This window comes from Piliocolobus tephrosceles, chromosome 17 (genome assembly GCF_002776525.5).
Source record: "Piliocolobus tephrosceles isolate RC106 chromosome 17, ASM277652v3, whole genome shotgun sequence".
Lineage (NCBI taxonomy): Eukaryota > Metazoa > Chordata > Mammalia > Primates > Cercopithecidae > Piliocolobus > Piliocolobus tephrosceles.
In genome coordinates this window covers 58,818,363-58,836,366 of record NC_045450.1, presented here as the reverse complement: position 1 = coordinate 58,836,366, position 18,004 = coordinate 58,818,363, and the positions used below count along the sequence as shown (strand labels likewise).

At 51.2% G+C, this 18,004-nt stretch overlaps 1 protein-coding gene across 4 annotated transcripts in view; it reads right to left on the bottom strand.

The window, feature by feature from the left end:
• Positions 1-5,641: 5,641 nt before the first annotated feature.
• ST3GAL2 (ST3 beta-galactoside alpha-2,3-sialyltransferase 2) overlaps positions 5,642-18,004 on the bottom strand; it is a 66,905-nt gene continuing 54,542 nt past the window's right edge. For 3 of the 4 annotated variants that reach the window (XM_023210386.3, XM_023210388.2, XM_023210387.3), the window contains exons 4-7: positions 13,694-13,873; positions 8,844-8,889; positions 8,460-8,579; positions 5,642-7,492 (exon numbers count right to left, since the gene is read on the bottom strand). In XM_023210386.3, the coding sequence (XP_023066154.1) occupies positions 7,319-7,492; positions 8,460-8,579; positions 8,844-8,889; positions 13,694-13,873 (520 nt within the window). In that variant the 3' untranslated portion in view covers positions 5,642-7,318. The remainder of the gene's footprint in view (positions 7,493-8,459; positions 8,580-8,843; positions 8,890-13,693; positions 13,874-18,004) is intronic. The other variant, XM_023210389.3, reaches the window with a different exon arrangement.

Genomic DNA, 18,004 nt, shown 5'->3' with positions numbered 1-18,004 from the left:
GTGTGTATATAAAGTGAGAGTGCCCTCTATCCCTACTCCTCTGGGATCCTGATTCCTGGCAGCTTGGTGAATATTCTACCATATTGCCTTTTATTTGCATAAACCCATTTTTCTTTTACAAAAATGGGAACATTCTATTCACACTACTATGCAACCTGCTTTCACTGATCAGCATGTGTTAGACATGTTGAAGGTCCAATATACACACATCTTCCTTGCTCTGGAAATACCATCCGCCGTCCTTTCAGCATGGAGCTGTCCCAGCATTTATCTCCTGGTTCCTCTAGTGGCAGGCATGGGGGATTTCCAGTGCGTGGCTGTTACCCACATTACTACAATGAACTTTTTTTTTTTTTTTTTTTTGAGACAGAGTGTCACTCTGGCCTGGAGTGCAGTGGTGTGATCTTGGCTCACTGCAACTTTCTGCTCCCAGCTTCAAGCAATTCTCTTGCCTCAGCCTCCCCAAGTAGCTGGGATTACAGGCTCATGCCACCATGCCCGGCTAATTTTTATATTTTCAGTAGAGATGGGGTTTCGCCATGTTGGCCAGGCTGGTCTCGAACTGACCTCAGATGAGCTGCCTGCCCCTCCTGGCCTCCCAAAGTGCTAGGATTATAGGTGTGTGCCGTCATGCCTGGCTGAACATCTTTTTTTTGTTTTTTTTTTGAGACGGAGTCTCACTCTCTCGCCCAGGCTGGAATGCCGTGGTGTGATCTTGGCTCACTGCAACCTCCACCTCCCAGGTTCAAGCGATTCTCCTGCCTTAGCCTCCTGAGTAGCTGGGATTGCAGGTGCATGCCACTACGCCCGGGTAATTTTTGTATTTTTAGTAGAGACGGGGTTTCACCATGTTGGTCAGACTGGTCTCAAATTCCTGACCTCGTGATCTGCCCACCTCAGTCTCCAAAAGTGCTAGGATTACAGGTGGGAGCTACTGCGCCTGGCCTGAACATCTTTTTTAAAAAAGATTTATTTTTGTAGAGATGGAGCGTCACTATGTTGCCCAGTCTGGTCTCAAACTACTGGGCTCAAGCGATCCTCCTACCTCAACCTCCCAAGTAGTTGGGATTGTAGGCATGGGCCCTTAACCCAGCCTGAACATCTTTGTTTGTTTGTTTGTTTTTTTTTTTTTTTTTTTGAGACCAGCTCTCACTTTTGTCACCCAGGCTGGAACACAGTGACATGATCTCAGTTCACTGCAACCTCGACCCAGTCTCAAGTGACCCTCCTGCCTCACCCCTCCAAGTAGATGGGACTTTAGGCCTACACCACCACACCCGGCTAATTTTCGTAGAGATGGGGTCTCACCATGCTGTCCAGGCTGGTTTTGAACTCCTGAGCTTAAGCAGTCCGCCCACCTGGGCCTCCCAAAGTGCTAGGATTACAGGCATGAGCCACCGTGCCCAACCTCTTATTTTTGAGCGTTGGTGAAAATCACTTCAGGCTATTATTCCTGGAAGTAGAATTGTTGGGTCAAAGAGTAGGGACATTTAAAGTTTTAATTCATTGCCATTTACACTTGCCAAAAGGTTTTTAGCAATTTATGTTACTGTGATACAGAAATACATATTATCTTACATGCTTGCCAACACTATAATCAATGTTTAAAACTTTGCCAACAGATTATGTCATTGTTTTTTCAATTTTGACTGAGTGAGGCTTGGCAAACATTCAGTTTCTTGGAAAATCTTTTCTGTTGGGAAGCTGCCAGTTCTTGTCTCACCACTTTATTATTACTATTATTGTTATTGTGAGACGGAGTTTGGCTCTCGTTGCCCAGGCCGGAGTGCAGTGGTGCGATCTCGGCTCACTACAACCTCTGTCTCTCAGGCTCAAGCGATTCTCCTGCCTCAGTCTCCCAAGTAACTGGGATTACAGGCATTTGCCACCACACTGGGCTAATTTTGTATTTTTAGTAGAGATGGGGTTTCACCACGTTGGCCAGGCTGGTCTCAAACTCCTGACCTCATAACCCACCCACCTCAGCCTCCCAGAGTGCTGGGGTTAGAGTGCTGGGGTTACAGGCGTGAGCCACCGTGTCCGGCCTAAGTGTACTCAAGCCTTAGTTAAGGTTTATTTATTTCTATTTATAGCAAAGATAGCTGAGATGTCAAACTCTTGCCTTTCATGGTCTCCAGTGCGGTGCCTGTGGTAACAGCGTTTCACAGGAAGCACTGCGGAGACGCAGCCCAGGGGACTGCCATGGCCCCACGAGGGGGCAGCGTCTCTTCCCTCTGTGGTCCCCTTTACCCATTCCATGACAAATGGTGGGCACAAAAAAGATATTGCAGGAAGGCCCTCCGTGATTCACTTCACATGTTTATGTATTGGTTGAATTATTTTTGTAATTTTAAAAAAGGAAAGGCAAAGTCATTTTATAGGGAGGCCGGATGGAACTGGGCGCCCTGAGTGCAGATGCCATATGTTTCTTCTGCTTCACAAGCTTCCCCCTGGAGAGAACCAGGCTGCCAGAGAGTCTGTGCTGTTCTCAGCAGCACAAACAGTTGTTAGAGGAAAGACGTTAACTCCACACTGAGGGCCAGGCTGGCCCAGATACATACTGCTCCGCAAGCCTCACAGGCGGGAGAGGGGGACCTTTTCTCGGATTTTGTGGGTTTGTTGTTACCCAGGCATAGACTTGCTGCAGGAGCTGTGATTTTTTTCACAAGAGTAGTGAGAAGGCGCATTGATTCTTAATTCACACTCAAAAGGGAATACTTTTATTTTTAAAAATATAGTTTCAGTATTTTACCTTCCCTTCGCCTAGCAAGGAATGATGCATCTGACCTTGCCAGTCACAGAAGGTACTTCCTGCTGCCTGTGGATAGGTAAAATAATTTTTTTTTTTTTGAGATGGAGTCTTACTCTGTTGCTCAGGCTGGAGTACAGTGGCTCGATCTCGGCTCACTACAACCGTTACCTCCCAGGTTCAAACAATTCTCTGCTTCAGTCTCCCAAGTAGCTGGGATCACAGCCGCCCACCACCACGCCCGGCTAATTTTTTTGTATTTTCAGTAGAGATGGGGTTTCGCCATCTTGGCCAGGCTGATCTTGAACTCCTGACCTCGTGATCCACCCACCTCAGCCTCCCAAAATGCTAAGATTACAGGCATAAGCCACCATGCCTGGCCATAAAATATTTTTTAAAAATTTTTTTAGCCGGGCTCCAGCTGCTCTGGAGGCTGAGGTGGGAGGATCACTTGAATCCAGGAGTTTTTGAAGCTGCAGTGAGCTCTGTACCAGTCTGGGTGACAGGAGACCCTGTCTGTTTGAGAAAAAAAAAAAAAAAGTCCCGGGCACAGTGGCTCATGCCTGTAATCCCAACACTGGGAGGCTGACACGGGCAGATGACGAGGTCAGAAGATCAAGACCATCCTGGCAAACGTGGTCTCTACTAAAAATACAAAAAAATTAGCCGGGGGTCGTGGCGGGTGCCTGTAGTCCCAGCTACTTGGGAGGCTGAGGCAGGAGAATGGTGTGAACCCGGGAGGCGGAGCTTACAATCAGCCGAGATTCCCGCCACTGCACTTCAGCCTGGGCGACAGTGAGAATCAGTCTCAAAAAAAAAAAAAAAAAAAGTGGCCAGGCACAGTGGCTCACACCTGTAATCCCACCACTTTGGGAGGCCGAGGCGGGCAGATCACCAGAGGTCTGGAGTTCAAGACCAGCCTGACCAACATGGAGAAAATCCGTCTCTACTAAAAATATGCAATTAGCTGGGCATGGTGGTGCATGCCTGTAATCCCAGCTACTCGGGAGGCTGAAGCAGGAGAATCGCTTGAACCCGGGAGGTGGAGGTTGGGATGAACCGAGATCACGCCATTGCACTCCAGCTTGGGTGACTAGAGTGAAACCCCGTCTCAAATTAAAAAAAAGAAAAATTACAAACATGCATGCATTCATGAGAGGGCACCGGCATCTCTGAAAAGCTCAGTGGTGGTGGTTCTCAGAGAGAGGTGACAGTGGGGTACGCTACACTAGAACCACTTCCTTGGTATCCTTGCTGGGTCAAAACGACACAGTGCTTGGCCAACAGGAAATTTTAAAAGGATGAGATGATGTGGGACTCCGTGTTCTGGTCTGGCACTTGGTGTGCTCGCCGACCAATTGCAGCATAAGGCAGTCAGTTTTGAGGGATACGCAGGACAAGAAACAGATCTTGGCAGGTTCGCAGACAGGCTGTGGTACACACTGTCTTCCACTGGGCCTTAAGACTCAGCTGGGGCCAGGCACAGTGGCTCATACCTGTAATCCCAGCACTTTAGGAGGCTGAGGCGAGTGGATCACCTGAGGTCAGGAGTCTGAGACCAGCTTGGCCAGCATGGCGAAACCCTGTCTCTACTACACTTGATCTTAGCCAAAAGGCCGAGAAGCGATCCCTGTCTCTACTAAAAAGTATAAAAATTAGCCAGGCGTGGTGGCAGGCGCCTGTAATCCCAGCTACTCAGGAGGCTGAGGAGAATCACTTGAACCTGGGAGATGGAAGTTGCAGTGAGCCGAGATAGCACCACTGGACTCCAGCCTGGGCAACAGAGCAAGACTGTCTCAATAAATAAATAAATCAAATAAAAAAAAATGCAGGTTGCCTGTGGCATGGTGGAAGTGGGGCTGTGGAGGCAGGGCTGTGCCAGAGGGGCAAACCTGACTTAGATGCACTTCCCTGAGAGGTGGGGACAGCCCAGCCTGTGACCACCCAAATGCATTGTAGCCTGATGGAGACCTGGAGACATCATGTTGATAGAGGCCAAAGTGGTTACAGGACAGCCACTGCAAGGAGATGCTACCCGGAATTCTTTCCAATGAGCTCCTCTCTTGGCGGGAACTCAAGAGGCGACAATGAGCTGATTTTTAACCAAAATGCTTGTACCCGCTCAGACTTCAGTGTCTTGGACAGCAGAGTCCAGGAATGAGGTGCCTGTTGTATAAGGGGGCGGGGAGGGTGTCTGGAAGTCATCTTGCTCCTCACATATCCCCCAGCATTCTCAGCCATTACCAGTCACAGCTACCCTATGAGAGCTGCCTTCTTCCCACCATCGTGCCCATTTCAGAACAATGAAGGACTAGACAGTTTTTTGCTCCTTTTAATTCAGAACGACAAAGGGAAGGAAATAAACAAGTTTGTTTAAATTACTATTGCAGAAAAGATCTGGCTGGATGCTGGGACCTACCTCTTTCAGGATGGGGATTCGTGATTTATTTAATTTTTTTTGAGACAGGGTCTCGCTCTGTCACCCAGGCTGGAGTGCAGTGGCACAATCTCGGCTCACTGCAACCTTTGCCTCCTGGGTTCAAGGGATTCTCCTGCCTCAGCCTTCCAAGTAGCTGGGATTACAGGAGCGCACCACCATGCCCGGCTAATTTGTGTGTGTGTGTGTGTGTATATATATATATATTTTTTTTTGGTAGAGACGGGGTTTCACCATGTTGGCCAGACTGGTCTAGAACTCCTGACCTTAGTATTAAGTACTCCACCCGCCTCGGCCTCCCAAAGTACTGGCATGACAGGTGTAAGCCACCATGCCTGGCGGGATTCATGATTTAAAGCAAAAGAAAAAGAAAAAAGAAATAAATTATTCTGCCTGGCGGGATTCATGATTTAAAGCAAAAGAAAAAGAAAAAAGAAATAAATTATTCTGCTCAATACTGTTTGGCATAATTGCATTTTCATCTTTTCAACACTCAAAACAGCCTCTTCAGGAAGCACTGAGACGGGAGTGACAAGACTGGCTGGGGCCTGGCTCTCTAAAACGGTAGGGGAGGGGGGCGCCCTGAGAGAGGCATTCTAGCCTCACCCCAATCACCCCTATTTTTACTCTTCCTACTTTCGGAATTGGAAAGAACGACACTCGAGCTAGGTTCGAATATATTAACTTTCAGGGCCCACTGCCCATCCCAACCCTCCTCCCCTAACAAAGTTCCCTGCCGGTCCCTGTTCCCCCAGCCAGCTGCAGGAACCTACCAACAACCAGGAGGCTGCCTGGTGGTGTCAACTAAAAAGAGGGAGCATCTGCGCCGTCACTGTTGGGGAGGGGGCTCTATTAGTGGTTTGAGAGCTTCACAGAAGCCTTCCCCCTCCTAAACCTCCCCAGCCTCGAAGGGGGAGAATTCCACCAGCAGCCCCGCTAGGGAACTAAGCTGGGTTCAGCCATGCAAGCAGCTTCCAGGTGGAACCCCGGCCGCGAGCTTCCCAGCCCTTCTAAGTGAGAGATGGAGGCGGCCTGCAGCGTGTAAGTCTCCTCTTCCCGGGCCGGCTCCGGGCTGCGGGCTCTGCCAGCTCAGAATTTGCAAAGAATCTGCGGGTCGGCCACCCTCGGCAGCTTCAGCTTAACCAAAGTATCAGCCCCAGGCTAACTCACCCCCAGGCAAGAGGCTATGGGTGGAGGAGGAGGTGCATGCAACAGGCAGCTGGGCCCATCGCCAGCCTCCTTCCGCCGTGCAGCCCCCTCCCCAGAGCCCGCCGAAAACGGGGGAGGGGGGGCGGTGGTGTAGGGATGGCATCGGGGACAGTGGACTTTTTTCCAGAGCAACAGGCTGGTGAGGCGGCCGCGGGCCCAGGGAGAGGCGCTGAGAAGGCTGCGGGTGAACGGGAGAGCAGAGGGCACACGTGAGAGCACCTTGCACTGGAGGGGACAGGACTTCCTCGAGCCCTGCCCTGTCCCCTCCACCTGTCCGGAGTTCGGCCTGGGAGCACCCCACCCCGCAGGGGACACCACTCCCAGCTTCCTGGAGACGCAGGTGGCCCTGGGGGCGCGGCCGTCCCACAGCGCGGCCGAGGTGGGACTGGGGGGGTCCCAAGCCCTGAGCCCCGCAGCGACCGCTTTTCTTTGGTGGGTCTGCACGCACCCATCCGGGCAGGCGGGGAAAGGGGCCGGGCGGCCACCTCTCCTGACGCAAGCAGCGACCGCCCGTTCTCCTCCGGGTCTAGCCAGCGACGGAGACGCTCCTCCGGCCGAGCGTGAGGGAAGTGCTTCGCAGAGGCCTGCGCCATGCTCTCCTCCTCAGAAAGCGTGAAAGAAAACCCTAACCCAAAGTATGAGGGAGTGGGGATTCAGCGGCCGCCGGCCCGCCCCCGAAGGCCATTGATTGGAGGAGACTGGACACAGCGCCAGTTCTCCTTGAGTCGCATGATTGGCTGGGAGAAACAGAAGCTCCGCCCGACCGCGGCGCAGATTAGTGCCAGGCCCGGCCGGTCCCCAGTCTCGTGATTGGCGGGGCGCAGCGCACGCCCCCTGGCCTGCAGCATGATTGGTCCTGGGTTGTGGGTTGCGGGTCCCGGATCCCTAACAGATGGGCCGGGAGGGTCGCGGTGAGGCCCCGCTCAGTTGCCCCGGTAGACTTCGATTTTGCTGGCCTTGGCGAGCATATCGATGATATGGGCCTCGAAGTCCGCGTCGTGCACGCCAGTCTTCCGGAACTCACCCGCGTACCGGTTGTTCTCCCAGTAGTGGTGCCAGTTGCCCCGGCTGTCGGCCCCGAACCCGTACACGTTCACCTGCGGGGAAGCGCAGCGCAGCGTCACCCCAGGCGGTGACCCAGAGGACAGCGCGGGGCGGGCTCGGGATGACAGGGAGGAGATGGGAGCGGGAGGCTCCAGGCCTGGCCTGGCCTAAGGACATGGACTCACATGGGGACACCACCTGCCCTTTGCAGTTGTCCTTCCTCTGCAGCCCTTGCTAATTCCTTTTTTTTTTTTTTTTCCTTTTTAAATGAAGTACTTTGATCAGCACCACTCAATGAAGCACTTGCCGGCAACGTGGGCGTGCTGGGCCTCAGCTCTTGCTCTTCGTGGCAGGGCAGCCCTGGTCACTGGTGGAACAGGTTCTCTGAACGACTAAGCTCCATTTTTACACGAAGTAGGCCTGGGGATCAGAGCTGGTGGGGGCAGCCGTGCAGATGGAATTCAACTACATACACTCTCCATTCTATTTATGTTTTGTTGTTGTTGTTTTCTTTTTCAAGACGGCGTCTCATTCTGTCACCCAGGCTAGAGTAAAATGCTGCTATCTCGGCTCACTGCAACCTACACTTCCTGGGTTCACGTGATTCTCCTGCCTCAGCCTCCCGAGCAGCTGAGATGACAGGCATGCCCCACTACGCCTGGCTAATTTTTTGTATTTTTACTAGAGATGGGGCTTCACCATGTTGGCCAGTTTGGTCTCGAACTCTTGACCTCAAGTAATCCGCCCACCTCAGCCTCCCAAAGTGCTGGGATTACAGGCGTCAGCCACCATGGGGTCAATAACTTAACTCTTTAATGAAGAGATTCTGGATTTAGTAGAATCATGAAAGCAGAAACATTTGGGAAAGGCATAGCTATACTTTATAGCCTAGAGATGGAGAAAACCAAGGCCACATGAATTCTGCCTACAGAAGCACATTCCTCAGCCTACTAAGACCCCAGAAGGCCTGCACTCCTCTGTTCCATGGGTTCCCACCACCCACACCACGGGCCTACCCACCTCATCACACACATGCAGGGCAAAGAAGAGCACCAGCATCCCTGTGGAAGGGTACCGCCCATGATGCTCTGTCCACCGGTCATGGATATACTTGAAGAAGGCTGGGTTGTAGATCTGGACCTGGGAGGAGAAGAGATGACAGGTATATGAGGGGTTTAGGGGCAGAGATTCAGGCTAGACTGAGCGGCTTCTACTTGTCTATGCCTGTCAGCAGACCTGTGCATGTGTCTCCTGAATCATGTGGCACCTGCTGGGGTCAGGCATCTGGGCAGATGGGGACCCTGAGGTTCTGGAGGGGAAATGGAACACTTGAGCTACAGGACCAGGCGCACAGGCTGGACCAGCACTGTTTCCACTGAGGTGGGGAGGAAGTGGGGAGCTTACCTTTTCTTTATCCACTCGAAGGAAGGACTTCACTGGGGCGTAGGTGCTGTAAGCAAATAATAGAAAGAACTGTAACATTTCAGGCCAGGCGCGGTGGCTCATGCCTATAATCCCAGCACTTTGGGAGGCCGAGGCAGGTGGATCACCTGAGGCCAGGAGTTTGAGGCCAGCCTGACCAACATGGTGAAACCCCATCTCTACTAAAAAAAAAAAAAAAAAAAAAAAATTAGCTGGGCTTGGTGGAGCACGGCTGTTATCCCAGCTACTTGGGAGGCTGAGTTTTCAGTGAGCCAAGATCACACCACTGCATTCCAGCCTGGGTGACAGAGTGAGACTCTGTCCAAAAAAAAAAAAAAAAAAAAGGAGAGGAGGGGGAGGGGAGAAAGGAAAGGAGAAGGGAAAGGAAGAAAAGATAAAATTTCAGGTGGCCCCATGGGTCCTAGGGATGCCCCCCCATGCCAGGCCTGAGCAATGTCAGCCCCACAACTTCCAGACTGCTCTGCTTCTGGACTGCTCTCCCATGGCTTGTTCATCACTGCCATGCCTTGCTCCAAAGCCTTCAATGCTCCCCATGGCATCCAAGATAAAATGGGGATGTTTTAGGCAAGCAATGGGGCCGTCCCTAGTCCAGCCCCAACCTTCTTCCCCTAGCTCTGTGCTCCATTAGAGCTGGCAATCATCTCAAATCCACCATGTCTCTGCTCTCACCCCTGCTCTTGATCCACTCCCCTCAGGCTTCCCAGACCACAGCTCCCTGTAGCCAGCCATGGCCCCCGGAACCTACATGCCCTTCTCTGAGTGTCTATGGTACTTCAACCCTCCTGCACCCATTTTAGCCCTCAGGTCTCCCAGACATGAGATAATGAACATCCTAAAGTCAGGAAACTGTAATTCATTACTTCTGTGTTTATAAAATACATGGTGACGATACCCAAAAGGTAGAACACAAATCAAGTGTCCTTGAAGGATAAACAGATAAACAAAATGGGTATATCCCTACATTGGCGTAGTATTCAGCCTTCAAAAAACAGGAAATTCTGACACACGCTACAACATAGATGAACTATGAGGACATTATGCTAAGTAAAGTAAGCCAGACAAAAGGACAAATACTGTTATGATCCCACTTACATGAGGCATAAAGAACAGTCAAATCAGGCCGGGTGTGGTGGCTCACGCCTATAATCCCAGCACTTTGGGAGGCCAAGTTGGGTGGATCACCTGAGGTCAGGAGTTCGAGACCAGCCTGGACAATGTGGTGAAACCCCCATCTCTAGTAAAAACACAAAAATCGACCGGGCGCAGTGGCTCACGCCTGTAATCCCAGCACTTCGAGAGGCTGAGGTGGGCGGATCATGAGGTCAGGAGATCGAGACCATCCTGGTTAACATGGTGAAACCCCCGTCTCTACTAAAAATACAAAAAATTAGCCGGGCGTGGTGGCGGGCGCCTGTAGTCCCAGCTACTCGGGAGGCTGAGGTGGGAGAATGGCGTGAACCCGGGAGGCGGAGCTTGCAGTGAGCCGAGATCGCGCCACTGCACTCCAGCTTGGGCGACAGAGTGAGACTCCATCTCAAAAAAAAAAAAACACAAAAATTAGCTGGGCGTGGTGGCCCATGCCTGTAGTCCCAGCTACTGGTGAGGCTGAGGCATGACAATTGCTTGAATCTGGGAGGCAGAGGTTGCAGTGAGCCGAGATCATGCCATTGCGCTATAGCCTGGGCAACAGAGCAAGACTCAGGCTCAAAAACAAACAGGCCAGGCGCGGTGGCTCATGCCTGTAATCCCAACACTTTGGGAGGCTGAGGTGGGCGGATCACGAGGTCAGGAGATACAGACCATCCTAGCTAACATGGTGAAACCCTGTCTCTACTAAAAATACAAAAAAATCAGCTGGGCGTGGCGGCGCTTGCCTGTACTCTCAGCTACTTGGGAGGCTGAGACAGGAGAATCGCTTGAACCCAGGAAGCGGAGGTTGCAGTGAGCCGAGATGGCACCACTGCACTCCAGACTGCACGACAGAGTGAGACTCCATCTCCAAAAACAAACAAACAAAGAAACAAACAAGACTAGTTAAATCATAGAGACACAAAGTAGAATAAGGTTACCTGGGGCTGAGAGGAAAATGGAGAGTTAGTGTTTAATGTGTACAGTTTCCGTTTGGGATAATGAAAACGTTCTAGAAATGGAGAGTGGTGATGGCCATACAATAATGTGGATATACTTAACGTTACTGAGCTTTACACTTAAAAATAGTTAAAATGGTAAATGTTATATTGTGTATATTTTACCACAAAACAAAAATACATGGTGAGACAGAGTGGATTAATGGTTGCCTAGGGCTGGGGTGGGAGGAGTAGGGAGTGATGGCTTAGGGACCCAGGGGTATCTTCAGATTTTTATCTTTAGATTAAAGACCCTTAGAACATGAAAACTTTTTTTTTTTTTTTTTTTTTTTTTTCAGGCAGAGCCTCGCTTTGTTGCCCAGGCTGGAGTACAGTGGCACAATCTGAGCACACTGCAACCTCTGCCTCCCAGGTTCAAGCGATCCGACCCTCCCACCTCATTCTCAAGTGGCTAGGACTACAGGAGTGTGCCACCATGTCTGGCTAATTTTTGTATTTTCTAGAGACAGTTTCGCCATGTTGCCCAAGGTGGTCTCAAACTCGGGCTCAAACAATCCCCCCTCCTTGGCCTCCTAGAGTGCTGGGATTACAGGCGTGAGCCACTGCATCCAGCAGAACATGAAAATGTTTTTGTTTGTTTTTTTTTTTTTTTGAGACGGAGTCTCTGTTGTCAGGCTGGAGTGCAGTGGCACAATCTCATCTCACTGTAACCTCTGCCTCCCAGGTTCAAGCGATTCTCCTGCCTCAGCCTCCTGAGTAGCTGGGACTACAGGCGCCCGCCACCACTCCCAGCTATTTTTTATATTTTTAGTAGAGACGGGGTTTCACCATGTTGGCCAGGATGGTCTCAACCTCTTGACCTCGTGATCTGCCTGCATCAGCCTCCCAAAGTGCTGGGATTACAGGTGTGAGCCACTGCACCTGGCCAACAAATTTATTTTATTTTTTTTGAGACAGAGTTTTCCTCTTGTTGCCCAGGCTGGAGTGCAGTGGCGTGATCTCGGCTCACTGCAACCTCCACCTCCCGAGCTCAAGCGATTCTCCTTTCTCAGCCTCCTGAGTAGCTGGGATTACAGGTGCATGCCATCACGCCTAGCTAATTTTTGAATTTTTAGTAGAGACAAGGGTTCATCATGTGGGCCAGGCTGGTCTCGAACTCCTGACCTCATAATCCACCTGCCTCGGTATTTTTAGTAGAGACGGGGTTTCACCATGTTGGTCAGGATGGTCTCGATCTCTTGACCTCGTGATCTGCCTGCATCAGCCTCCCAAGGTGCTGGGATTACAGGTGTGAGCCACAGTGCCCAGCCATGAAAATGTTTTAAAATTAATTGCGGGGCTGGGTGTGGTGGCTCATACCCTGTAATCCCAGCACTTCGGGAGGCTGAGGTGAGCAGATCATCTGAGGTCAGGAGTTCGAGACCAGCCTGGCCAACATGACGAAACCCCATCTCTACTAAAAATACAAAAATTAACCAGGTCCGTGGTGACATATGCCTGTAATCCCAGCGACTCGGGAGGCCGAGGCAGGAGAATCGCTTGAACCTGCGAGACGGATGTTACAGTGAGCTGAGATTGTACCACTGCACTCCAGTCTGGGCAACAGAGTGAGACTCTGTTTAAAAAAAAAAAAAGTAATTGTGGGCCAGATGTGGTGGCTCATGCCTGTAATCTCAACACACTGGGAGCCTGAGATAGGTGGATCGCTTGATGTCAGGAGTTTGAGACCAACCTGGCTAACATGACAAAACACCATTATCTACTAAAAATACAAAAATTAGCCAGGCATGGTGGTATGTAATTCCAGCTACTCAGGAAGCTGAGGCACAAGAATCCCTTAAACCCAGGAGGTAGAGGTTGCAGTGAGCCAAGATTGAGCCACTTCACTCCAGCCTGGGTGATACAGTGAGACTCCATCTCAAAAAAATAATTAAAATTAAAAAAAATTAAAATTAACTGTAGTTGTGGTTATACAACTCTGAATATATAAGAAGTTACCGGATTGTACACATTAAATAGGTGAGATGTATGGGATGTGAATCTTATCTTGATAAAGCTGCTAAAAAATATACTTTGCGAACTAGATTTCCCATGGTTCCCAGCTATGATGGAATGACTGCCCCCAAAGAAAGTCCTCAGAAGGCAGAGCTTCCTCAGTCAGGAGCTATCACCCAGAAAGGAGACCAAAATCAGACGGTCTGGTCAGGCGTGGTGGCTTACTCCTCTAATCCCAGCACTGTGGGAGCCCGAGGTAGGAAGACCACCTGACGTCAGGAGTTGGAGACCAGCCTGACCAACATGAAGAAACCTGTCTCTACCAAAAATACAAAATTAGCCGGGCGTGGTGGCGCATCCCTGTAATCCCAGCTACTCAGGAGGCTGAGGCAGGAGAATCGCTTGAACCCGGGAGGCGGATGTTGCAGTGAGCCAAGATGGCGCCATTGCACTCCAGCCTGGGCAACAAGAGTGAAATTCTGTCTCAAAAAAAAAAACAGATGGTCCTTCCTCATCTTTCCACCATCAGTATGCTACATGTCACCACGCAGAAGGTGACATAGAGCAAGCTGTGCCTTCAGCTCACCCACCATCTTAGGCCCTCCCTTCTCATCAGCTCCTCTTGGCCAAAACATTCAATGAAAGGAATTCTACAATCTGACCCCTAGGAAGACTCTGCCCAAGGTGGTCCTGTCACCCATATTCTACCCAGGCCAGCAAGAGGCTCACAATCGGATCTGCCCCGTGGACAGGGCGCTGGCGATCCACAGAAGGTCCAGGGCCTTGAAGGGCACCAGCACGAAGCTGACGTTGGCGGGCAGGTTCTTGGCACTCTCAGGGTACATGAAATGGTGGGTGGTTCGGCTGCCAACATCCTGCTCAAAGCCCACAGTTGGCGCCTGATTCATCCTGCAGGGACAAGAGGGTGACATGAGAATCAACTGCCGTGGAAACTGGTACAAGATTCTTAGAGGACAGTTCGAAGCCATCCATCAAAAATGCAAACGGGTGTATACTCCAACCAAGCAATTCCATTGCTAGAAATCTAACCTACAAAAATGGTTATGGCCAGGCATGGTGGCTCACACCTGTAATCCCAGCAGTTTGGGAGGCCAAGGTGGGCGGATCACGAGGTCAAGAGATCGAGACCATCCTGGCTAACACGGTGAAACCCCGTCTCTACTAAAAATACAAAAAATTAGCCGGGTGTGCTGGCAGACGCCTGTAGTCCCAGCTACTCGGGAGGCTGAAGCTACTCGGGAGGCTGAAGCAGAAGAATGGTGCGAACCCGGGAGGTGGAGCTTGCAGTGAGCCGAGATCGGGCCACTGCACTCCAGCCTGGGTGACAGAGCGAGACTCCATCTCAAAAAAGAAAAAAAATGGTTACATAAGTGTGCAAAGATGTATATGAGGATATTCACTGCAGAATTATTTACAATAGTAACACTAGAATCAATCAAACAGGCCAAGTGTCGTGGTTCACACCTGTAATCCCAGCACTTTGGGAGGCCAAGGTAGATGGACTGCTTTGAGGCCTGGAATTCGGGACCAGCCTTAGCCAACATGGTGAAACCCCATCTTTACTAGGAAAAAAAAATACAAAATTAGCCTGGCATGGTGGCATGTACCTTTAATCCCAGCAATCTGGGAAGCTGAGGCAGGAGATGTGCTTGAACCCTGAGGCAGAGACTGCAGTGAGCCGAGATTGCACCACCGCACTCCAGCCTGGGTGACAGAACTAAGACTCTGTCTCAAAAAAAAAAAGTTACTCTCAGAGTAACTCTGGGGGCTTAACTCATTTTTTTTACTGTATACATTTTTATTTATTTACTTTAATTATTATTTTTGAGACAGGGTCTCACTCTGTTGCCCAGGCTGGAGTGCAGTGGTGCTATCTTGGCTCACTGCAACCTCCACCTCTGCCTCCCAGGTTCAAGCAATTCTGCTTCCTCAGCTTCCTGAGTAGATGGGACTACAAGCATGTGCCAGCGCTCCCAGCTAATTTTTTGGTTTTTTTTTTTTTTTTTTTTTTTTGAGACGGAGTCTCGCCCCGTCGCCCAGGCTGGAGTCCAATGGTGTGATCTCAGCTTACTGCAACCTCCACCTCCCGGGTTCAAGGGATTCTCCTGCCTCAGCCTCCCAAGACCTCAAGTGATCTGCCTGCCTCAGCCTCCCAGACTGCTGGGATTACAAGCGTGACCCACCATACCCAGCCACTTTTGTATTTTTAGTAGAAAAGTGGTTTTGCCATGTTGGCCAGGCTGGTCTCAAACTCCTGGCCTCAGGCAATCTGCCTGCCTCGACTTCCCAAAGTGCTGGGATTATAGCCTTGAGCCACCACGCCCGGCCCTGTTTGATTTTTAAGTCTCACTCTGTCACTCAGGCTGGAGTGCAGTGCCATCATCATAGCTCACTGCAGTTTCAACCCCCTGGGTTCGATCAATCCTCCAGCTTCAGCCTCCCGAGCAGCTGGGACCACAGGCGTGCATCACCATGCCCATTTTGTTTTCTGTTTTGTACAGATAGGGGTCTCACTATGTTGTCCAGGCTGGTCTCAATCTCCTGAACTCAAGCAACCCTCCTGCCTCAGCCTCCTCAGTAGCCAGGACGACAGGCAGATGACACCAGGCCTGGCCTTTTATAATTTTTAAAAGAAAGAACTTTTAAAGAACAGTCTTCCACAGCTTCCTCCTTACTTGGCTGTTCTGCCCTCTTTCCTATAAGATGGTGAAAGAAAGATAGGAAGTTCAAGCCTTCCCTCTGGCCCTGGGCCCCTGTCCTGCCACCTACCACCACCCTATCACTGTCTGCCGCCTTAAGACCTCGTCTGCCCTTCCACTCCAAGGCCAAGAGAAATGTTCCAAGTTCTCATGGTCTGCCCTTGCTATGTCTCTGGTGATGTGCAATGTCCCCTCTCTTCTGCTGCTGTCTGGACAGAGGGGACATTGCTGTGGCTCCTGTCTAGAAACCCTCTCTGTGGGTATAATAAGCCAAGAAGGAGTCTCGCTCTGTCGCCCAGGCTGGAGTGCAGTGGCGCGATCTCGGCTCACTGCAAGCTCCACCTCCTGGATTCACGCCATTCCCCTGCCTCAGCCTCCCAAGTAGCTGGGACTACAGGTGCCCGCCACCGTGCCCGGCTAATTTTTTGTATCTTTAGTAGAGACGGGGTTTCACCATGGTCTCGATCTCGTGATCCGCCTGCCTCAGCCATCCAAAGTGCTGGGATTACAGGCGTGAGCCACTGCGCCCGGCCCCACTTCCTTTCAATTTGTGCAAAATACAAGACAAGTAAAAACCAAAGCTCCCCTTTTTAGTATGCATCTTACGTAACAGGTGAACCAGGTTTAAACACAAACCTGTTGGTCTTTTTTTTCTGTTATGACTGTTTACCTTGTGGAATCATGACTACCAAGGCAGGGTGACCGTAACCTGGCCCTCCACTAGGAGCACAGGGACCCAGGGAGGGAGGGAGCGCAGTCTCTAGGTGGCTCTCCCGGCTTTTTATGCCAGTTCTGTAAAACCAGCACAAACATTCCCTGTCCTTACAGTGGCTTACAGCAGCTAGCTGGGCTGGGTGAGGACTTGCTATGTTGCAGGGGCTGCCACGCTATCTTCATCAAGGACGGGACTGGGGAGGACCGTGGGCTGTGCTGTCCCCTTGCCCTGCCGGTCACATCGCTGTGCCCCCTACCTCTCATTTTCCCTTGAGGGTCTGGAGGGTGCTTTGGGGTTGGAGGTCTCAAAACCTAGAGAACATCTGTGTTCCTAACCACTTCGTTCTAGCTGGCTTCAAGCAGATACCTAGAATTTCCTCCAGAGAAACTAACATGCTCTGTCTCCAGAACAGGGATCTAGTTCCTGCCTCTCCCTCAAATTCATGTCTTTCAGTGAACTGCCCCTTTGAGCCCGATCTTTACGGTTTAGAGATCCTGTCTCCTAGAAGAGCCGAGAAGTATCTTTCCCACCCATGAATAACTCTTAACAGTTTGTGGGCTGCTGAACTCCCCACACAGGCATTGGGGTCCTATGGTCCCACTGACGCAGTCTGGATCTGCCTCCTGCCAAGCACCTGGGGCCTGTGAGGAACAGAGCAGTTGGAGAGGAAGCCTTAACAGGGTATGTCAGAGCCAGAAGTGTGTCTCAGCTGCCCAGGGTATGGCAGGGGTAAGCAGGAGGTAGAGGAATTGGGCTGGTGACACAGACTGGCCGGGGCCTGGGTGGGGCAGGAGCTAGGATCAAGGTATGCTCTTTTTCTTCTCCACTTTTTTTTTAAATAGAGATGGGGTTTCGCCATGTTGCCCAAGGTGGCTTCGAACTCCTGGGCTCAATCAGTCCTCTCGCCTCAGCCTCCCAAAGTAGTGGGATTACAGGCGTGAGCCACTGCGCCCAGCCAAGGTGTACACTTACTTGAGAGGACCTAAGAAACAAACTTCATCTCACCAGAGATGGTGAGCTCAGCCAAGAGATCCTGCAGAGCACAGGGCTGCATCCAGCCCAGGCTGGCTTCTGAAGACCCACCTTCTACAGTGACTTGGCAGCCCGAGCTGTCATTAAGTCCCCATGGGACCTGTCAGCCAGGGTCACCCTGCCTCCAGTGCCTGTGGCTGGCGGTGCTACAGAGCCTGGCCCTCCCTCACTTCCCCCGTGGCTGGCCAGTCACCAGCTTCCAAACATCTGGGAATGAAGGGAGCAAGAGGTCCCAAAAGATGTTTCACAGCCTCCACAGGAAAGGGAAGGAACATGGCACTCTAACAGGGATGAGGTTTTGTTTCAAGGCTGTGATTCATCCTGGAGAAGCCACGCCCTGGAAAGGGGCCAGAGCAGGACGAGGAGAATGAGCTGCATCTCTGGGACTTGGGAACACGGCATTCTAGAAATCTATCTGTCCCTGGCTGCCTCCAGCAGCTAAAGAAGTATTCAGACAGGCCGGGCGTGGTGGCTCAAGCCTGTAATCCCAGCACCTTGGGAGGCCAAGACGGGCGGATCACGAGGTCAGGAGATCGAGACCATCCTGGCTAACATGGTGACACCCCATCTCTA